This window comes from Diadema antillarum, unplaced genomic scaffold, assembly GCF_040938485.1.
Source record: "Diadema antillarum isolate AM-2024a unplaced genomic scaffold, OU_Dant_1.0 scf00000001, whole genome shotgun sequence".
Taxonomy (NCBI): Eukaryota; Metazoa; Echinodermata; class Echinoidea; order Diadematoida; family Diadematidae; genus Diadema; species Diadema antillarum.
The window spans coordinates 4,052,011-4,076,291 of record NW_027270890.1 but is presented as its reverse complement, the minus strand read 5'-3'; the positions used below and the strand labels follow the sequence as shown (position 1 = coordinate 4,076,291).

The 24,281-nt window shown below is 39.1% G+C and overlaps 1 protein-coding gene across 1 annotated transcript in view; it reads right to left on the bottom strand.

Annotated features, from left to right (window-relative positions):
- LOC139723068 (uncharacterized) overlaps positions 1–24,281 on the bottom strand; it is a 50,411-nt gene that overhangs the window by 12,789 nt on the left and 13,341 nt on the right. Inside the window, exons 11-22 of the mRNA XM_071634373.1 lie at positions 22,586–22,650; positions 21,646–21,708; positions 18,761–18,797; positions 17,996–18,034; positions 16,858–16,955; positions 15,999–16,157; positions 9,363–11,655; positions 6,774–6,892; positions 5,823–5,922; positions 3,452–3,496; positions 2,201–2,304; positions 654–744 (exon numbers count right to left, since the gene is read on the bottom strand). Coding sequence (XP_071490474.1) covers positions 654–744; positions 2,201–2,304; positions 3,452–3,496; positions 5,823–5,922; positions 6,774–6,892; positions 9,363–11,655; positions 15,999–16,157; positions 16,858–16,955; positions 17,996–18,034; positions 18,761–18,797; positions 21,646–21,708; positions 22,586–22,650 — 3,213 coding nt within the window. The remainder of the gene's footprint in view (positions 1–653; positions 745–2,200; positions 2,305–3,451; positions 3,497–5,822; positions 5,923–6,773; positions 6,893–9,362; positions 11,656–15,998; positions 16,158–16,857; positions 16,956–17,995; positions 18,035–18,760; positions 18,798–21,645; positions 21,709–22,585; positions 22,651–24,281) is intronic.

The following is a 24,281-nucleotide window of genomic DNA, read 5'->3' as shown; positions in this document are numbered from 1 at the left end:
TATGGTGGATTTTTGATATTTTGGCAGGTAGGGTCAATGAACTTGGGAGTTCAGGCCGCGCGTATTTGAGGTTTGCACGCGCCCACTAAAGTGCGTGCTCTAGTTTATGCTGGGGTGGGGCGCGCCGTGCGCTGAGGGTTTATGACCTAACAAAGGCTTCTATATTGGGAAATCAGGCAACTTTCAGCACACAATGCTATAAATACGTATGGGTGGAAATCACAGATATCTCTATGGAAGAACAAGATCAGTGGTGAAAATGATTTGCATGCTTGGCAGAGGTCTGCGCTCTCAGAGTGCTTCTCTAGTTATTATTATTATTATTATTATTATTATTATTATTATTATTGTTGTTGTTGTTGTTATTTTTATTATTGTTATTACTATTATTATTACTATTATCATTTATTATCATTATCATTATTGTTGTTGATATTTCTATTATATTATTATTATTATTATTATTATTATTATTATTATTATTATTATCATTATCATTATCATTATTATTATTATTATTATTATTATTATTATTATTATTATTATTATTATTATTATTATTATTATTATTATTATTACTATTATTAGGATTATTATACTTATTATTAATATCATCATCATTATCAAAGTAGAGGTAAAGAGTCATTTCTTACCCTGGCTTCCTCCAGTCTGTTGAGGTTGGTTGCATAGGCATCATCCCACATGCTCCTCATAGGTCTCACATGAACCTCCATGGATGGGTTGCTAGGATACAAGAACATATGATAGACATGACAGTCAAGCAGTCATGAATATAACAGAGTACAAATACTCTAGTCACATCACAGAGAGTTATGACATCACAGTGACTTAGAACACTTGGAGAATGTAAATTTCATTTAAGGTCACCAATGTCACAGAATTGTGCACACATCCCTTGCATATATCCTGGATCCTGATCAAAAGCAAAATTATCACCAAATGTGACCGTGCACCTCAAAACGAACATAAAGTCGCACACACTGATTTTGCGTGAGGACTGAAAATAAGTGAAATGGGTCAACCTAGCCGAACTTGACTTTTTCATATTTTCTGAAAGAGCGGGTCTTCTTTTACATTATGCTAAAATTTGGTATCATAACACGGGCAGGAAAGTGTGTTTTTTTAGCAGTTTATCTCGAACATTTTTGGTAGAAGAGTGTGATTAGGTGTGTCTTTAGAATCCCTTTTTCATTTCTGAAAAACCTTGTCCACACTCTTCACTTTCAACTCTAATAACTTTTGAAAGGATAGTGCTACTGCTTTGAAAGTTGGCAATAATTATGGACAGAATGTGTTAATGAGGCATGCTTAATTACAGTTTAATCTGATAATCCCTTCATTGTTGTTACTCTGGTGGTTTACTTCCTGTTTTTTTGTCCCATTCATCGCACAGCCAGCACGGTTCGGTAAAGATTAAGCGTTTGAATAGACACTGTACTTCAGAGCCTCTTTTCTCAGTTCACACTTTTCCTGAGTTTGTGCTTTCTTTCCAATATTTAGATAGGTTAGGAAAGTCCATTTGATTTGAGTTATACATCATTTTAAAGCTTAAAGTCTGTTCTTTCAGAATATGGTCTTAACTAAAAATTCATGTCTGGCGACTTTTTGTTTGTTTTGAGGTGCACTGTCACAAATATTAATCCCCTGTCCATTTTACCACAGAGGACCTCTCCTGATAATTTCATATCTAGATGACTTCTTAGAGATAATAAGCAATAAAAGGGACAAAGACATTTTTTTCTTTTTTGTAATTATCTGAAGAGATTGGCTCAGGCTGGTATACAATCATTTTCACTGACTGAAAGCAACTACATCTATCAATGCGTCATCATCACCATCCCAATAACCATCATCACCACCATCATCATCATCATCATCATCAACATCATCTCAGATCTATAACCATCACCAATACCATCATTACACTCATCATCATTATAACCCTATTCTCAACTCTTCTAGAATCACTGCAGAAACTCATCTACCATTTAAGCATATCATTCTCTTCTCATTTAAACACAGTAAAATTGGGTGGAGTCATGAGACACTACTGCAGTCACCTGACACTGGTACTGTCACCTGACACTAGTACAGTCATGTGACACTACTACAGTCACATGACACTGGTACAGTCATGTCACATGACAAATTACACCACAGTATGGCCACTCTAGCTTACTTCTCAATGATGTCATTGATGGTCTCCACCTCCTGTTCTGCTTCAGTACAGGCATCCACTAGGTGCTTCAAGTCCCTTTCCTGCATGATCTGCACATATTGGATCTGTGAGGGCAGAAAAGAGCAGAAAGACACTATGGGGTGTCAGAGTAAAGCTTACAAGGCGTGGTCAGACTGGCAAAAGATAGAGAAGATTCAGTTTGTGATCTATACAATCTCAAAGTTTTGCCAGTGTGCCCTCAAACTTCCCGCGAAACTTCTTGCAAAACTTCTCGCGAAATTTCCCATCCATCTACGAATATTTCCCTCCCCCCTATCAAACTTCTCGATTTGTTTGCGGGCGGTGTCTACAAAGCGCAAGGCCATTGTCATGTACGGATGTGAATTGCTACATCACAATCACTAGCCATTGGACAGCACGCTCTTTCTTCGCGATGTTAAACTTCTCGATCTTTTGCCAGTCTGACCGCGCCTTATATGTGATGTTAGCACTCTCCACACTTATTCTTGTCAATCTTCCATCAGTTTCCTGGTCTATTTTATTTCATAAATGACAACAAAACCTGTAAAATAAATGTTTGAGTGACAATTTTTTTTCCCTCACGAGGCTTCCCAGACCAAAAATGGCTTCTCGAGCACAAGATAGTACATCAGAGTTAGATAAAGGAGTTGCAATAGTGTCCCGTACGAGTTGTTAGATATATGTATTTCAACAAGTGACATTGTAATCCTCAGACAGTTTAGACTAGAACATTTACATCAAAGAGTGTATTGACGATATTGATGGCACTGACAAAGAAAACCCCAAACAAAAACATGACATGTTTAACCCTTTAGTCAGGTATAATGAATTATTTGTGTTTCGCATTTGGCAGAATCAAAGAGATAAACTCTATCAATACACATATAATCATACATTGCAGATGCAATAATAGTCACAAAATTTTATTTTTACGTCGCACAAAATACAATCAACTTCTCACAAGTCAATCTCAACAGGACTGAGGAAAATGCATTTAAAGGCATAATCGACTTCTGTGTGTACAGAAGAAGAACATACGTACAACTGTAAGACTACATATGTAAATTGTGACTTTACATTTTCACTGACTTCGCTGATTATTCAACACATGCATTAGCGATTTAGGTGGAGTTGACTATAAGTGAAAATGTCCACATTACATACTTTTACAGTAAATGAAGATGGTTAAAGTGAGATTGATGTGAGACAAGGATGGAAAGACGACCTCACCTCTGCCTTCATGGCCCTCTCTTGGTACGCCCTCTCCTCCTCCTCCTTCTCTCTCCTCAAGGTCTGGTTTGCTACCTCCATCTCTTTCCTCCCCTCTTCAGACTTCTCCAGCTCAGCCTCAAGCTGGTTACATCGAGCCTCCGTCCTGCTCAGGTGACCCTCAGAGTCTGCCAGCCTTGCTTCAAGCTCCCGATTCTTCGCCATCAGGTTCTTAGACTGCTGGTACAGGGTCTTGTGCACACTTTTGTCTGTCTTTGCACTATCCTGTGGGCAAGTACACGGGAAAGAAAACTATTCTATATCTAAATATTCTACATCACCTAAAAAAAACCTTTTTCTTGACCCTCTTTGGCATATCATAATTAGATGTAAAACATCCAAAGTCCATGACATTACAATCTAAATTTCCCTAAAGTCAAACTAACTTGCATTCACTCATTCACAGCATACCCTAAACAAAGATTGCCATCTATATTTTTCATACAGCAAAAAAAAAAATCACATTTTTCTTTTGTGATTCTAAAAATGAAAAGAAAAAAGAAGATATGGGAAAAGCATAAGGCGTGAAAAATCAATTTATTTCATAACTCACAACGTCAGGATCCCACTTCATTTCATCATAAACTAGAAATGTCGCTATGGCGACTGATATGCCTCCGCCATAATGCATGATTCTCCTAATATGTTCAGTTTAAAAAAATCTGAGCTGCATGGTCCTAAATGCTATCAGAATATCTGATAAGGTGTAAAAAAATGAGCTGTGAAAATATTTTGCTTCAAACTTATCATTTAGTACTTCAAAAAAGCAAAAATTTGAAATCACCTCCATAGACTACTGTGCTAGAATTATTCTCGGACCGAGAATAAATGCAATTATCATAGATATCTTCATAGTTAATGTGTTACTTTCATTATTTTTGCATTCTTGTGTCATCCATCTGAACATAATTAGACTGGTCAGGCAGCTCAGTTTTAGAATTTTTTTAAATCGATCAAACACAATGTTAATCAGTGGCTTTCATGGGTCTAACATCTGTAATATTATAAAAATATTTCATTTTTGTTATATCATAAGGACCTTGGTGACCTTTGACCTTTGACCCCCCAAATACCAGTGAATATTTGTCTTGTCATACTCGAGAGTCTACCCTCACACCAAGTTAAACGTTCATGTCTCATAGTATGTAAAATACTGTTACCAAAAGCTTTTTTTTTTCACAAAAATAACCTGTGACCTTTGACCTTTGACCCCGTGACCCTAAAATCCAAACAAAGTTTTATCCCCCCAGGATATAACCTCATACCAAGTTTGACGTAAAACCATCACACGGTTCTTGAGATATCGACAAAAACAAAACGGAACGGACGTACGTACGGACGACCCGAAAACATAATGCCTCCGGCCACTTCGTTGGCGGAGGCATAAAAAGCAGGGTGCTAAACCAGTGAAGTGGTCTACCTACCTATCCACAAAAGAGAAAACTGCCAATGCTACTGACCCCATGTAGTTCACCCCAGGTGACTAGCAATAGTAAACAAATGGCATCAACCAAGCACATTGTGTCATACAAAGAATATTAAGAAAGAACAGATTCAATGGACCATCAAAAGAAGCGTGGTTTTAAAATATACCTTTCTACAAAAGACACAATATACCTTCATGACTTTAGTAAGCTTGGGTTAGGGTTAGCTTTGCATTGGCCAGGCACATGTTATATGACAAGCTAATATATCATCGGCAGAGAATGATAAGGGTGTTGAGTTGTCACTAGAGCCATTGCGATAGTGTTCGAGGCACCTTAATGCCCTTATCATTCTCAACTGATATATATTTGATGTACAGTTGAACCTCTCTTATCCAGCCTCCCTTTATCCGGATCTCTCTATTATACGGACGCAATCTCGCCGTGATTTTTTTTTTTTTCCGGGAGGAAAGGGGGATTCCTAACTCCTTGAGAACTCCTACACAAACACACATGAATTACATATTACTTCCAACATGATTAACATACATTACATCAAATTTCCTTCCAAATTGCTTACCTTCAGACATTTTAACATCCCCAAACATCCCCAAATGTAACAATGAAAAGGTTGCAGTATACACATTACTACATGTGGTACTACAATGGGTACAATGGGCTACATCAGTACATGTGTATGTATCTGTACATGTATTTAAAGCAATGAGTCTCCCGTATCCAGCCAAATCCCTTATCCGGATGAGCCCCGGTCCCGACTTGTCCGGATACGAGAGGTTCAACTGTACTTCATAATATTATCATTATTCTTCTCAATGGAACTATTTCTCATGATTCTGATCAGAATGTCTTTCTACAGTCACTAACCCTTAGATTGGAGATTTCAGCACGGAGCATCTTTTTCTCATTCCCCAAGTCTCTGTGAGTTGTATATGTGTGTCCTTGAGGGCTCTGTACTCAGTCTGTATGAACTCCAACTCCCTGATTTGCCTGTTGGTAAGATGAAGTTCAACAAAGTGGAAAATGGATCTAAATTTCAAACAACTCCACGCAATAATCATTGTATGCTGAAAGGAATATCAGGAACATGGGAAGCACAGATTACAATCATACAAATTGTACTTCTCTTCCAAAGATCTTCCTTTAACAAACAATACAATATCAAACAACTTGTTAGTGCTGAATACATTTTCAGTCATTTTTCCATGGTTTTACAATATCATAGAAAATAAGTCACATTAAATTAAACAAACTTTAATTATGATAAAAAAATACATAACTAACTTGTTATGGTTCAAATATGTGTCTCTAAAGTAATTTCCTGAAAGTGTCTGTAGTTATATTGTGACTGAAAATAATGTTGGGAATACTCCAAATTTGTGATTAGGCAACGTATGTTGTGATGAATAGCATTCAGAAGCTTACACAGCTTTTTCACAGACCTCTAATTCTAAACACTTCGTTCTTTCAGTTTTCATGCTTATTGAGTTTGGAGCAACAGATATCAGTTTTTGTTGTATGAGTAAATTCTGTATACACCATCAATTATACTTCTTGGGGTCTTTAAATGTGAATTTCGCAAACAGATATTAACTCGGATCCCAACACAAATGTCAGATGCACACGTACATGTATAGGTATGCAGTACACAGTATATAAACAAAGTGCTTGAAAATACTGTATTATGTTCCTAAATCTTATCACTCAAAGAACTATTGGAAGATCAAATTCACAAAAGACAGAGTAACAGACAAATAAAGAAATAAACAAACACATAACCAGACATATAAACAGTCACATCAAAAAGAAATATAAAACATACATAATAAAGAGAAACTTACTCTTCATACTGGTAGCATTTCCTAGTCTCTTCCTCCAGTCTCTTCATCAGATCTTTTCTGTTTTGATCTTCCATTCTTTCCTTCTCAAGCACACTATGCTTCAGCTGATCAATCTCATCCTGTGAACAGATCATTTTGTAGTTTGCCATCATAAGTGTAGGATACCGATAGTTGTACACGTGTTTGCCTCACTATTGCACATTTATCATGCAAAATGATTTTCACACGAACAGTAACTTGAAAAATTTTATCCACAGAGCATCACATGCTTAAATCAAGGCATACTATAAAGCATAGAAACAGAATCTTTAACCCAACATGCCATTAGTTAATGAATCTTTAAACCTAACAAGCCGTTAGTTAATTAATCTGTTTTATATTCAAAGCTTTGTAGTGTAGGGTTTTAGGTTAAACAGTTTCATAGAGGGGTGGGAATGGTGTCCTAACCTTGAGATGTTGCCTTTCCCCTTTCATGCAGACTTCTCTCCGTGCCAAAAGTTGCCGATCCTGATTGCCTTTTCTCTGTGACAGCTCTAGCTGAATAATGCTCTCTTGCAAAGTTTTCTACATTCACAGAGGAAATGACAAGGTGATTGCCAAATAGTTTGTCTTGCGCAATATGAGACCATGTGGAATTAGTCACATGAGGAGACCCCCCCCCCCCCCCCCAATGATGAAATGAAAAGGGATTTGGCATGGATGCCAAGTGACTCGAGCTAAATCAACACATGGAATTTCACACCGGTCAATATACAGCACGTTCATAACTTTTGAATTAAATCAAAATCAAATTTAAATCAAAAGGCCATGAACACTGAAAGGTGGACCTTTGCACTATACAAGTAGCCACTATTATTATCAGTATTATCATTAAATTGCTAATTAAGTGTGCAATATGCAAAATTTTCAGGCCTAATGGGTTTCTCACATTATATCTGTAAGTAAATTTATTCAAGTTTTTTAAAATTACTTTTGACATCCATTCAATTTCTTATTGTTTGTATTACATTCTACTTAATTATTTGTTTTGCAAATGCAAAAATCAGAAGATGTGTATACTAGCATTTAATGGTTACCAACAAATCATGCCGAGAGTGATGAGAGGATAACTAATCATGTCCCTCACAGAGACAACAGAAGAGAAGACCCATTACATTTATTGCCTTGCCCCCAAAAGGGTAGAGAAGTCTGCACGTGTATACAGTTGTTATTTCTCAGGACATCCTACGAATACAATTTTGGTTGTGGGTAATTTTCTAAAAATGAAATGAATGACATCCCTCCCCCAAAAAACCAACCAAACAAACAAATGAACAATCAAACAAAGTGAAATTTTTATGACAATGAAGATAGAAATATGAGAAAGCTAAAAAAAACAATTCTATAGAACACAGGTTGATATGTACAGATACTCAATGAGCAAGTTGTATAATTGAATGCCCCAGGGCCAAAATGAATGCTTCAACTTGATTCGAGGGGTTTCACAAGGGACTTTGCTTGCACTTATGCACAAATTTGAAGCATGTCTTAAAAAAAAAAAAAATGCATTTTGCAGCATGAGATTTTGCTTGCTGGAGGTGAAATGTCCCTGGTGATTAAAGGGATGGCATAGCTTTGATTGAGATGGGGGCTTCAGGTTTCCAGCTTTTTTGTGAGGTAATGAGAAACCTCTTATGAAATGTGAAAGAGCATGCAATTATAAGAGGACTTAAAATTTATCCGATGAAAATTGGTTTTGAAATGCCTTATATATCCAAAAACAAAGGGGTCATTAATAAAAGGTGGGACACACCTTTCAATAGGACTCCTTTGTTTTACTGTTGTGAATATCTCAGCCATTTCAAAACCAATTTTCATATTAAAAAAAAATTGAATCCCTCCCAGAATTGTATGATCTTTCACATTTCACATTTCATAAGATGCTTCTCATTATCTCACACACAAAAAAGTTGGAAACCTGAAGCCCCATCTTGGCGAAAAAGTATACTATCCCTTTAACCCAGAAATGGATGCAAACGGGTTCCTTGAGAGGCGTACAAGTTGATCATATGGGGGGAACCTGTCAGCAGCAGGTAAATCTTTTTTCTCAATTCTAGCCCCACGATCATCGGTCTTTCATTAGTTCTCTCTGCAAGCACTACAAGGAGTAAGGGTTGGCAGGGAATGGTGGTATTAGATATCCCAACCATTGGTGTCTTTTTGTCAACAGAGGGAGACAAATCCAACTGTCATATCACATCTACAGAGGAAAACAAAAATATATGGCAAGCTATTTGCATCTGACACAACCCTGCACACTACACAGAACCCATCCAACAGCGAAGCCACATCAGGCAAACCGAGACTCAAGAAACCACACCCAAGAAACAACATCAACAACCTCCCCCCCCCCCAAAAAAAAAAAAAAAAAAACACACCCACAAAGCCACACCCAAGAATCCACACCCCAGAAACCAAATCCAAGAAACCACACCCACCAAACTACAACCAATAAACTGCAATCAAGAAACCATACCAATCAAAGCACACTCAGTAAACCACACTCAACAAGCCACAACCAAGAAACCACATCCATCAAAGCACACCTACCTGAAGCTGTTCCATCTCCTGCTCCATCTCGACGACGTCCAGAGTTGTGTTGGTTCCAAACGTTCTTGTGTTGGTTGCAGGTGAGGGCGGCCTTTTCTCCATCCATGCATTAAACCTCTCCTCGTACATCTGTTTCCAGTAATCCTCTGACCGTGGATTAAGTTTGGCGACTGCACCTTGTGTGTCTTTTTCAGGGGTGGCAGCCACAGCAACAGCCTTGGTGGTTTCTGTTGCAGCTGCAGCATCAGCCTTGGTTGTTTCTGTTGCAGCTATAGCATCAGCCATGGTCTTTTCTGCTTCAGCATCAGCCTCCTCCAACATACGAATTAAGCAACGAGAAGGCTGACGTTTGCGTAAAGATGAATCACTACTGGTATCTTCTTCCTCATCAGAACTGAAATCACTAATCTCGATCAAATCTGTTGTAGCCACAGTCTGGTCACCCTCCTGGTCACCAGCCCTGTCACCAAAGGCCAGACTCAAGGCATCATTAACAGGCGTGTCACCACCAGCGTCTTCCTTCTCATCACTGATGCCAGGACTAGATATAGGCAGAAACTCATCAGCCTCAGTCTGATCACAAAGTCTGTCTGTACTGGACACTTCCTCTGGTGGCTTAGTGTCACTGCTGTGGGTGATGGGACTGACACCATCCTCCTTGCTTGCTACTGCTGTGTCCTCAGTTGAAGCACTATTCCCTAATCCTTCTGTGCCCCGGGTAGGACCATCAACAGAAGGCTGACTAGGATCTGTTCTTGGCTCATCACAGGATTCCTCCAGTTTTCTCTCTGAAGTTTGGACACTATCAACATGAGAATAGCCTGAGCTACAACTCTTAACGCTTGTGGTTTTACATGGGTAGGAGTCAACAGATATGGGATTTATTTCGTTGTCCATAGATGAGCAGATTTCTGGCTCACTGCAGCTGGTTTTAGTCGCATCACAGGGGATTGGGATATCTCTCGTCTCAGAGGATTCCGCAGACGGGAAATCCTGTTCGTGGCTTGATGCTGTAGGGAAGTCTTGTTGAGTGACAGTGGTACCAACATTGTCCTCTTTACTTGGGAGTCCAGGCTGTGAAACATGGCTACCAGGCAGGGGAGGGTCCTCCACAGGAGATGGCATCTCACTGCTGGAGGATGCTGAAAGATGAGTTGGTTGGACATTCTGACTGGCATCTGACTGGCTATCATCTGTGGCATCAATACCATCGCCATGTTCAGATTGAGGCTGTTCTCTTTCTAGAGAACTATCTGGACTGGAGCCATCTTCACTCTGATCCTGGTTCTGCTCCTCTAATATAGCGGTGTCTTCGCCTTTCATCATCTCTGTTGCTGCTATGGTAGCAGATTCCTCTGGAATTTCATTTTTTCCCTCCATTACCATCGTCTCCAGGACACTTTTCTCCTCGACATCATCTGCTTCATTTTCCTCTTTCTCCTCTGTTTCAACCACCTCCTCTACCTCCTCTTTCTCCTCATTTTCCTTCTCTTCTTCCATCTCATCTTCCCACTTGTTCTCCTTCTCTTCCTCCTCTGTCTTCTCCTTGTTCTCCTCATCCCCCTTCTCTTTGTACTCCTCCTCCTCCTCCTCCTCATCATCATCATCACTTTCCATGAAGTCCTCTCTGGAGTGCTCCTTGGAGTTCCAATGGTCCTCCCAATGAAAGTCATCATCATCAATGGCATCAGTCTTCCCAAACTCTGTCTCCATCTCACCCACACTTAATGTCAAAGGACTTGACTCTGCTCCTTCTTCCTCTACAAATGTGGAATTTGTCGGTGGATCTTGAAGGTCACAAACTTCCTGTTCAGTGTCGGCTTCTTCCAGATCTTCATCATTTTCCTCCTCAGACTCTTCTCCGTCTCCATCACTGTCATCCTCCCTGTCAGATTCATCATCGCTTTCGTCGCTGCTCTCTGCATCATACATGTCATCAAATGAGTCGAGTTGCTGCATGGGTCTGTAACCACCTTCCCTTGGGACAAAAGGCTGAACGTTTGGATTGAGGGAGGAGTTACGGAGGGTTGTGCTTTCTGACATTCCTGAAAGATTGTGCCGACTAGGGTCAGGATCTGCTTCAGCCAGCTCACGACATATTCGCTCATCCCGTAAGAGGCCGGCATACCTGCCTACGAGCACAATATCCTGAGCACGACACAGGAAGGTCTCTAGCCCTCCTTCCTTTAGGATGAGCTTCTTGTGTTCAAAGGGCAGCTTTATGAACCATGATATCAGGATGGGGTCTTTCAGGTGAAGGGGACCATGGGACTCAAACAAATCCTTCAAATTCCTGAAAGAAAAGATCACACACGATAAAAGGTTTCTCTTCAAACAAAAAGTTTCTGACACCATGAACAATGTACAAAGATCCACTATTAAAAAGTTTGAATATCAGACAATATGTGGCACGGTTATCTTTGCTTACAACCACAAATGAAATCACTCAATGCAGTGCAAAGTGTCCAAAGCAAGAATGCTTGTGATTTTGAAGGAGAAGGGCAAACAATAACTTTATCACTGCACTGGTGATTATCAGAGAGTGAATGAACCTAAGGCAACTAGAGCAATAAGTGTTGCAGGCAGTCCCTATCTCCTGGATGGATACTGTGTATTTGATATTTTTGGTCATTGTCTCTGGTTTTAAAAATTACAGTTACAGACATGATTCTGTAACAGAAGAGGAAGAAAGAAATGTTAATTCATCAAATTCATTTAGATAGTGCATCTTTATTTACATACACAAAAAACTTCCTTGTGACAGTGCAACTCTACAATGGTACTAAGACACAACGGACTTGCAAGTTAACAACTCTCTATTACTTCTGCTATGACTTAAATGTGCAAAGAAACTTCATTATTAGAGCACTCAATCAGGGCTCGACATTGACTTTTTGTCTGGGGGCACGTTTGGGACACTACAATCATCAAATCTGAAATTTTGGTGGCCTGGAAAGATATGAAGTGGCCCGAAATAAAAGCAAAAGTAATAATTCATTTGGAATTTAGGTTGCCCGATCGGTTCATCACTAGATAAATTTGGGGGTCTGACACCAATTTTAGTGGCCCCAGGACACAGCTAATGTCGAGCCCTGACTTAACACATGCTGCAAATTTTTTGCAACTGATTGACAAATTGCCCTACATCGACGCAAGAATTTCATGAATTTGGACATGCCACAAACTAGCTCAATTTGCAACACAGATGTCAATTACATTTATTTAAATCCTCATTTTCTATAAATGCAATGTCACTACTCCATATCATCTGTGTTTTACTATGGCCTTATTAGTTTGAACATGTGGTACTACCAGTAAATGTTCTCAAAGATGATGTGCAAGACGTTCTCATATAACTGTCTTCATAATGGCATGCAGCTGTTATTTACACATGCAGAATCAAACGTACAGTTAAAGACCTTGAGTAATTTGAAAGTCTCACAAATAACTATGCATTACATCAAATTTGAGTCCCTACAGCTGATTCAAACTCTTCTGCCTTGTACAGTAGATGGAGGCAGTGACTGCGAGAGTGCATTTAGAAAGAATCATTCACTATAAAGGTTAGCCTTGACCGTTTATCTACAGATCTAAATTAGTACAGAAAAGCTAGAAAACAGCTAACGTTATAAGTTCCTCAGTGTCTTTTACGATTGACAATAAAAGATAAAGGCACATCCTTGTTAAATTAGCAAGTCACACACAGATGTTGCCAATACCTGTAAATTAACATGTTTAACCTGTTAGAAAAGTCCCAAGTATACTCAGGCAGATGTCTATGGGAAACATGTTATACAGTGGACTCAAGTTATAATGAAGTCCTCGGGACCGGCAGTTTTCTTTCATTACATCGAAAATTTGTTTTAACTGAACTAAATAAACAATAAAAAACATAGAGCCTTTTGTGTTGCAGCCTAAATTTTTACTTCCTTGTACTAAACCGGAATTTCGTTACAACTGTGTTCGTTATAACGGGAGTGCACAGTAGCAAAATCAGCTTGTCCTTGACAGGTTTAGGTTAGTTCAAAATATTCAAACATCAAGTCTAATTGCACTTCCACAGCAGTACCAGTATCGGGTGGCCTCCAACTTAAAACAACCCTGGAAATAATATCCTCACCTCCCCCCCCCCCCCCCCCCCCCCCCGCTTTAAAAGAAAGAAAGAAAAAATCTGTGAATGATCTATCACATGGACAGTATGCACATTGTCCTATCACCTCTGTGCTGTGAATGTTAGTGCATTTACCCTGTAGTTTGGGTAAGTGTGCAACTCATTAAAGATGAACTCCTCTCCAGCCTTTATTGCATAGAGAGAATGATTTATCTCACACTCTACACATATAGTAACACAAACTTACACAAACTTACATCATAGCAATGACCTACAAAGAATTATGACTTGCGTCACACTTTAAAGCCTTTGTAGCAGACTAGCCATAATGCACAGAACTGTGAGAGTTACTCGGTAAGTTCATTACTTCTCAGACAAAAGTAACAGGAGTAGATCAAAGCCTCAGATTTTCAAGCGACTTTCAAATACATAATTGTGCCTATAGATAATTCGCATCCTACCCTTACAACATATTAGAATGTATGGAATAAATGACAAGACATTTCAATTACAAGGAGACAAGTACAAAGTTAATATGTTACCACATGACACAAAACAAACACATTACCTGCCTGTGAAGGAGTGGTTATATACACTATGAACATACATGTATACACAAAATATAATCTAATCTAATATAATATAATCTGATATAATCTTATTTTGCATAAACACATGATTATTTGTGCACTCTCTGGCATTAGAATCTGCATACATTCTATTTGGTAGATAAAATAATAATACTATGCTATTAAACAATACGTCATAAAGCTGAACAGAGGTAAAGTGATTATCGCCAAGCAGGGCAGCTACCAAGGAAGGAAAGTGTTTTCCAGTTGGTATGCCCTTGTCATGAACTCTCTGCTGTAGTCACTTTGTCTCATTTTGCTAACAATTCTTGATGCTAGCAACATAACACAAGCAATGAGTTTTCCTGTTACCTTGTGGTAAACATGTTTTTAACGCTTAAAAGTCCTGTTTACCTTTGAGAGCAGTGATTGAAAAAATGTTCAAGACATCACATGTGATGCATATGTGTAGGTCTGTTGTATGACAAAACATCCTACCATATAAAATGTCCAATAAAGCCTAAAATATTAGGAGATATCAGTATTTTTCTCATTAAACCATAACTGTAGACAGTTTAGTCTGGAAACATTTTTATTATAACTATTGTTCACATTTTGTGCATTTCAAAACACTTAAAAAGATTATATGGATTCAAACTTCTACAGTGGTTGCTTCTATTGACAACTTACATATTAGAACTATTTTAAAGCACTAGTGCTCGGTTTTTGTTTCATCTGCAAATGATAAATTATGCCTTTAATATGATTCATGCACCAATTGGCACACAGGCTAAAGTTCTTCCTTTGATGATTAGAACAGTCATCTCGAAACTACATGTTAACCCTTTCCATGCCACTGAGTAAGAGGTGCACAAAGCTATTACACATACCTCTGAACAGGAAATTAATCAGCCACACAGAGGGTTAATGACTAGAGATTACTTGATCTCCATAATTCCCTGTGTCACTTTGACTGGGGCACACTGATACACCTGACTGAGCTTGCTTACTTTACATAAGGTTACATTTTAGAATCAATTACTGAATGTAGATGAAAAAGTTTGGTTAGTTGGGCTAAGTCCATGGGCACGTAAATGGTTAAACATATACATTAATACACTATACAAAACAACTTGAACGACACAACAACGACACAAAACATGCAAAACTTAATTTTCTGTGTTATGAAGCATCTACTGCAGCTATTCTTGTAAAAGATGCCTTTTAAAAACAAATATTTCAGATTTTATTTTTTTTTTTTGCTGATTCTTGATTTCAGTAGGTACAACTCTCCATGACCACCCTCGCTGAAGGACTATCAAACCTTCATCAAATATCTTTTTTTCTTTGCCCTCATATCATAACCTTGTGAATGTATGCTCCAATCAGAAATCATTGATCTTGACCCTTGACCTCAAGGGAACATTTTTAACCCCCTTGAAACAAAGGAAATATTTTCCAATACATTTGTAAGCTCTCACCCAAATCACTCTCATCAGACTCTACTAGCTGAAGTTTGAAAAATACATTTCTAGCCAAGGTTTGGTGACCTTTCACTTTGAAGCTTCAGTTTTTACCCATATGGTTCTGCTGTGATGCTCACTTCAACAATTCCCCCCTCCCACTTCCATGACACCTCATGAGACACCCACTAAACTATTGTAACTACTAACAAAGGAACTCTATAAACAACATATTTCCTCTAGAAACCTTGCCACATTCATAACGTTGGTTCCATCTGTGATATTTTATACGAAGCGTGTCTCTGAGATGCCAGGCCAATGTACGGTAGTATCTGGTTGATGGTACAGTGGTAGAGTGATTTGATTAGCCCCCTAGAGGCGACTCCTGCAAACGGGTGAATATCATCGGCCCACTGGGCCAGGGAGGGCCAGTTTATACCCTGGCCTCAGCCCTAGGACCACCTGTCGTGGTAGTAGTCATGGTAGTACTCACAGGTAGAGTGCCATCCTCCGGCTCTCCTCCTCCTCTTCATCCTCCTCCTTGGAGACACCAAACGATGCCTCAAGGTTGGCAGCTGCTTCCTTGAGGTGCTCTGGTATGGCAAAGGGCCGGTCCTCAGGCAGTGACACCGCTAACGTTGACTGCCATTTTCTGCAGATTGCAAGTCAGGGTAAAACAGTATAGACACTGATTGTAACCAGGAAAACATGCACTTCTAGTACTTATCGTTAGAAAGAAAAAGATGAAGAAAACGACCTTAGGATGGAAGATGGATGGACATAAAAGAAGCCTGTATGTCTGTCAAGAGAACATTACCAGTACTATATAAGTGTCACACATCACAGAAAAAAAAAATAGAAAAGCACTCTGAGAGCACAGACCTCCACCAAGCAGCTACTTTCCACCGATGATCTTGCTCTTCCATGGAGATTGGGAATTTCCGCCCATATGTAGGCATGCTGAAAAATCGTCCGATTTCCCAATATAAAAGCCTTTGTTACGTCAAAAACCCTCAGCTGCGCGCCGTGCCTCGCCCTTTAGTGCATGTATGAAAACCTAAAAAATGCCCAGCTTGAACTTCCAAGTTCACTGACCCTACCTGCCAAAATATCAAAAATCCTTCATAACATCAATAAGAATTTCTGGAGAACTATCAAAATTTAATCACCTATTCCTTTAGTCATTTTCAACCTTTTCTGCAAGGTTCATCCAAATTCCTGCACAACTTTTTGAGTTATTTTGGACACCGACAAACAAACAACAAACAACCAACGGTAATGAAAACATAACCTCCTCCCTTGGCGGAGGTAGAAATATCAAACAGACTGGAACAGAAGGCTAGTGAACACACCTGTTGATGTTCTCCAACTCCTCAGCGTTCTCTGCTCCATACAGACGTCTATTCTCCTCCTCAAACTGGAAAGCCATCAGTTCATTGATGTCATTGACCTGCAGTGGTTGAATATGAAGGAAAATCAACATGCAAACAAGAAACATGTAATAACCACCATAAACCCATCAGCACAAAACACATCAGAAATATGATTACCTAAGAATGTGGCTTATACTTCAGGGCAATTGTTCTTAAATAAATCCAGACATCTAAAAATCTTGGTTCTACAAAATACTGAAGTAATCAATTTTTATCTTTTTGTTGACCAGCATACAGGGATCTAGTGTAAGGTCTATCCTGGCTATGAAGACCAAACCAGCAAGGCTTAATTCAGTATTTATCATGTCAAGTTCTATTTATGTTTGAACTTAATATCATTCTTGTATACAGCAGTCCGTCACTCATTTCAATCAGAGAAGAGTCAAAACCTTCCTTCACAATTTAATCAACTAATGATTAGATCATGGAAATCAATGCACCCTCTTGGTCCCCTTCTTACACTCACAGACTGACTAAACTTCTACAAACTTGAGGCATGGTTAACCCGACATCATCAGGACATCTGCTATACCACCAATACTGTACATCCCATGCTGTTGCCATGCCTGTCATTATTTCACAAATATCATAACCATTCAATCTACCTCACCCCCTAAATCAGGAGTCATCTGGTCAGCTCAAAACTACATGACAGTGAGAAATTCTGACAAATTTCCATGAATGACACGCTTATACTTTATGCGGCACAATTTTTTTTTCATATAGCATAATATTTTGTGAGTCAGAACGTAAAAGATAACTTCATGAGTGGTATATTTTGCAATTGAGAACCACAGAAAAGAAATGAGAAAAGAGGGTACTACTCCTATCAAAGAGAAAGTTAGTCATTTCCCAAATTTGAAATCATGAGTGTATACCATTTTTGTTAGGGGGAAGCAATGTTTTTTAGAGTTGTTGATTTCTCTAAGGTCACCTGACTCACAAAATTCTCAAAATAACAACACCACAAAATATATGCCATATACAGCATACAAAGAAATTGAATTGTGTAACCATAACAGGCACAACATACAATCTATGATTCAATTGTACTTACCGGTCTGTACTTCTTGGGCTTACTTTTAGACTTTTTGGGCTGCGAAAGAGGAATAAGAAATGAAAAGATGGTCATGTTCTGTCCACAATGAAGAATTCCTACCTTTCATAGCCAGTAGTATGAGGGTTGACTTCTTATATGACTGATTGTGGTGAGAACCATCAGGAAAATGCTTAGTGGACCTGCTTAATTTATTTCCATTTTGTTCCATTTGTTCCACTTATTTCAACAGGAGTTGAAACCTTACAACTGGCAAACCTTAAACCTGGCAACCTTACCTTTTCTGAATTCACACTCAACATGACACATAAAGACAGATCTCTAGTCACAACCCATAACCCTTTACCCTAGCTTGAGTCAAAATCTTTAAGGTTCCAGCTCTAGACTACACCTGTATGAACAGTCACAATCCGTATAAATCTTATACCACCCACAATTCTATCCCACTGTGCCAATCTTAACCCCCTTTTCCTTACCCCACTACAACCCTAACCTGGATCTTGATATCTCTAATCCTACATCCACAATCTCAATCCTAACCTTTAGTCTGTCATATCCCCACCATAAAATCCAAATCCAGCCCTGATAACAAACTCACACATTCTTTCCTCACCACCAGTCTTTGTCTCAACTCCCAGCCTTACTTCAAACCCTTGCCGCTGAGCCTCACTCTACTCTTGAAAATACAGCAGTAATCTCGGATTCCAAACCTCCAGCTTTATCCTAAGCAAATTTCCAACTCCCACTCCGATTCCTTATCCTAACCCCAAGTAGTAATCCTGAACCACTTGAAGCCATGTCTCTGAGAAGAATATAGAATAAAGGGAACTGTAAAGAATAGAGCATCCCCATAGACTGGACAGACATGGAAACAATGACAGACAAGAAATACCTTCTCCTCCTCAATAATATCATTTCTCTTCAAGACGTAGGTGGCCAGAGGCTTTGGCTCCAAGTCTTCTTCCCCTCCCACTGCTCCGCCCACAGCTCCGCCCACAGCTCCGCCCACAGCTCCACCCTCCGCTCCGCCCACCGTCCCAGCTTCCAGGGTAGACTGGTTCTTGCTGCTATCAGAGGAATGGGTGCTGTCAGCATCAGAGACCGTCCGCACCCTTGAAACCTGAGATGGCTTACCGGTATCACCTGATGGGGATAAAGACAGATCATCCATCATCTGATGCAAGTATGGTTACCATGGTTACTGACAGATTTCTAGTACAACACTCCATGAGCTCACAGGAGCTTAAAGATCTAGTATCAGGGTACTTGTCCTACCATGCTAAATTATTTGAAAGTATAAATTATAGGTGAGATTTGTGCTTCATCTGAAACAAGGGAACCACTCTTGGTTACTACTATCTCACTGAGATGCACACAGCTTGGACTAAAGGCACATAGACCCGGCGGTTTAGTCAAATGCGTACGTGGGCGTGGAGCTAAAGTTTCCTACAGAGACCTACGCTATCAACTCCTCTTTAGCGCTTACGGTGTGACCCATTTCAACAAGTCTGAAGAAGTCCGATCCACTGTAGTCAGTGGTCGGATCACAGTTCGGCTCATGATTCGGCTGAGGGGGATGACAGTTTTAACAAACTTCTTTTGTGACGTCATACCAAGAAGCACATAAGCACGCACCCTGGCATTACTACAGACTGCGCGATGCGCAGAGAAGACAACGAAAGCAACGTTACTTAGCAACACCTACGCACTTTACTCTTGATGACAGCTCAATTTTGGCAATCTACATATCAATGCTAACGGTGATAGGCAGTATCATCAACAGCGCTACTGGGTCTATGTGCCTTTAATATATCAATGAATACAGAACACATCTCACACAAATAGATATTGTAAACAATGTATCTCAGACAAAAGGGTTAAAAGGGTCATTTCAAGACAGATAGATGGAATGAGAACGGAGAAAAAGATTCAACGAAGACAGACTGGGGGCAGAGAGAAGATAAAATAGAGACAAAATTGGGAGGTAGTGGAGAGATGTACAAATAAGATCTAGAGTCATTTGACTGTAGTTCACAGTTGAAATCATATTCCAGCATATGAAAAGCCAATTTGTCATATGTAAAGGAAGTTCACTGATATTTGTACATTGTCCTTTAATCTTTTCACATAAGAAATCCTCAACAATGTGCTTCTGTTCATCATACCAAATTACAGCCATCTCTCTTTCACTCCTTACCAAAAATACCATTCTTGGACATTCCAGCACTTGCAAACCCATTTTGTAAATTTTAGAGGAAGTTCATTGACAGCTGAAGTAACAGTTCAGAAATGACATTTTCTGCCATGGTCAGTGACCCTTAGCCCATTCCTCTTGTAATATTTCAGTAAAGGAAGCTATCAAGAGAAAGTGAGAAAAGGGGGGGGGGGGTAGGAAAGAACAGACTGCAATGACTGCACCATGAAAATAATATAATGTCGCTAGAGTGACAAGACCTTGTATCTACAAAATGTCAAATGTTCAGGAGAGCAAAAAAAAAAACATGGCAGCCAAAGTACTGTATCCAATGGGTTAGACATTTTCTTTGACATGCTGTGGTGGCTTCATTTTTGGGGTAAGACAGCTAGGATTTGGACAGGACATCACTTAACTGATTATCTGATCATTGACCCCCAAAAAGTCATTTTTATCAAAATTGCACATACAAGATCGTGTCACCCCAGTGAAACTGGTGTACAGACAGGAACAGAGGAGAGTGAGGTGGACACACATTGGCTAGAATTCACGAAGGTGGTACAAATGAAACCATGATTTAAACCATCAACACAAACCATGGAGCACCAAGTGTCGCATGGAATATTTCGTTACGAAATCAGTCATTTTGTCAATGAAATGATTATTTTGTAACGAAATGACAACATTTTGTAACTAGATGAACATTTCGTCCACAAAATGATAATTTTGTTAACGAAATGGTTATTTTGTCGACAAAATGACCAATTTCGTAACGAAATATTCCGTGCAACACTTGGCGCTCCATGGTTTGTGTCCATGGTTTAAACCATGGTTTCATTTGTACCACCTTTGTGAATTCGGGCCATAGAGACCAAACTTGTATCTTATCAACTATTAACCCATTGAGGACTAGTCCCAAGTATACTCGGGCAGGTGTCTATGGGAAATGTGTGTCGTAGCAAAATCAGTCCATCCTCAACGGGTTAAAGGGATGGACAGTATTGGTGGAGATGAGAATTGGGCTTTCAACTTTTTGCCAGATACCAAGGAAACACTTGTGATATAGTGCAGAGCATACCATTTCACGAGGAATTCAAAGTTTATCTGATGAAAATCGAGTTGGGAATGACTGAAACATCCAAAAACACAGTAAAACAAAACGATTGTAATAAAGTGTGGGTCCTACACTTTATTAGAATCGCTCTTTTTTTGGATATCTAAGCCATTTCAAAACCAATTTTCATAAAATAAAAGTTGAATTCCTCATAGAATAACATAGTACTCTTTCATATTTCATAAGAGGTTTCTCATTATCTCACCAAAAAGTGTTAGAAACCTGAAATTAGGTCTCAACCCAAACTATATGATCCCTTTAATCTCTTTCTAATCACCTTGCTTGGCTGCAGCTTTCCCTTCTGGCACCAGACTCCCGGCATCTCCTTGACCTTTCTCTGACCTCTGCTCACCCTGATTCGGCTTCTTGAACTTTTTGTCTTTTCGCTGATCCTTGCGTGATTTCCTGATGTTAGAAGTGAAACAGAGACAAAGCTGATTGACCTATAACCTCTTACAGCGTTTTCTGTTACTACCATAGCTTCTGACTTTCCTTTTTGAACCAATCAGGTAGTTCTAGACACTCATTTTCATGAAGAGGAAAAATGAATCCTATAATCCTTATTAAATCAGGTTCTTTTCAGTGGCGGATCGAGAGGGGGGCGCTACAGGCGCGCTCCTCCCCCTTTATTTACGTTGTTAAAACAAAGACATAAAAAGAAAAAAATAAAATGAAATGAAACCCGCAAGTAGCATCAAAAATATTTTTTATGCCCCCCCCCCCCCCCTTTACGCAATTCCTGGATCCGTTCATTTTTGTGTATTGTCTTACACATGTCAAAGGTCAAGTTTTGTTTGGAAGGATCAACTGAATGGTATTGAGACAGCTCAGCAAGAATCAGAAAGGTTTGGGCATGTCACAGTGATGATTATTCTGAAAATCGCCTTGCTTCTTTGAAATGTCAAGTGGAAAGCAAAGAAAGAATGCAAGGATACAAAGGCAAAGAAGGAAAGAAAAATGAAATCAAGACATAATTTGTAACAAGACCAACACCTTCATAAACTGCATAAAAGTCAAGACTACAACATCATACACAACTTGTCTCACAAGTCACACTTCTCATATTTAACAAAAATATCTGAACCAATCAATACTCAGAATTCACAGTCAGTATAACTGTGTAAATTATAGTATTTTGGATTATGCAGGAGTTTATGTTTAGGTATATATTATGTAAAGCGCTTAGAGAATTTCATTGATAAGCGCTATATAATACTGAGTTATTATTATTATTATTATTATTATTATTATTATATAAAAACCATTTCTCCATATTCCTCACCCAGGAGGCTGCTGCTGCTTGGGTTTGATGTCTTCCTTCTGCTTTACTGGCTTCTCAACTTTTGTCTACAAACAGAAAGGAACATAGAAAATTCAATACTGGGCTGATGGCAGAAAAGGTGAATCATTTGAAACAAAAATATTCTACCCTAAGCATTGTCATCTGGAGAAAGTGTTTTTAAAAGTTATTTTCTAACAAAAATGGACTTTAACAATTCAATCCTCTCTCAGAGCCTGGCTACATACTTCGGGGGGGGGGGGGGGGGGGGGGGGGGGGGGGGGAGCGGAGGGGGAATCAAATCAATTTATGAATCTGTCTGGAAGAATAACTTGACATTAATAACTTTACATTAAAAATGGAATACAGTAAACCTCGGATAAGTCGACGTCAAGTGAGTCGAAAATCACTTAACTCGAAGCAAAATAAGAAGTCCCGATTTTTCCCTATGTGTTTTCTCTAAGAAATATTTGGATAAGCCGAAGTACGAGAGTCGAATTTCGGCTGTGTCGAAGTAAAACATTCAGTCCCTTTTGTACATAATACACGTAGTTTACATCACTTGAGCCGAAGAAGATTTGTCTGGCATTCTCATTACACTTAGAGAACAAAAAAATCGGCATGTCGAAGAACCCCGTCCCTGGCCCGCTGCAGGTAAGCATGCACACTCACCGTACCGCTCTGCACGCATGTCGAATACATGTATGTATACATGTATACACACAGCACATCGATCCATATACTTTATCCATACACACAGCACATCCATACTTTATCCATGTCAAGCCAGAACTCCTTGGTCAACCAATCGCTGCTTTAATATTTTAGTGACAGGCCAAGTGGGCGGAGCTTGTTTGTGCGTGCCCGACTGGCTGTACAGTTTTGTTCAATGGAGGTGGGATGGGCCTGGGAGAGTGTTTGTCTCAGGGTAGGTTGACAGAGATGGCTACCTATATTGCACCATAGACATAGCACATGCACATTGCCACATTAGCGCAGACATTCTCAGAACTACTTTTAACTACTAGTATTGATACAAATTCCATGTTCAATTTAGAACAAAATAAGAACATTATCTTCAAGAACAGACAAATTTGAATGCAAACACACACACGCACACACACACACACGCATGCAAATGTACTATAATACATGTACATAACTGTGAGTCGAAAAAAAAATCGACTCTCGCCAGAGTCGAATTTCACTTAAGTCGACGCATTTTTGTCAGTCCCGAGAGCTTCGACTCATGCGAGGTTTACTGTACTTAAAATGCACTGAACAAACGTCTCATGCTGCTCAATATCATTAAAATCATAAAAATTCATGGAGTGGTTGTAAAATTATCAACATCTTTTCATCATAACCTGGTCTTACTGTTTTACTTATTTTAAGACTCGATCGTCTTCAGTTAGTTTTTATGTGTTTGTCAAATGTCTCAATATTCCTTGTTCAGTCTTTTCTTTTGATTTAGGGATGATAAATTCTGAATGTATATATGAATTCTGGATGATATCTGCTTTATAACCAGACTCCCAGGAAAGTATTGTGACTGGCATCTACTGCAACAACTGCATACCAAAGCTACATCAAATCACTGCCTTCTTCTTCCTTTACCTTTCCGGCTAGTACAGGGAATACTGTTATAAACCTGTCAGGAATATACAATGTACTTCAAAACTACTGTTTGTCTTTGCAA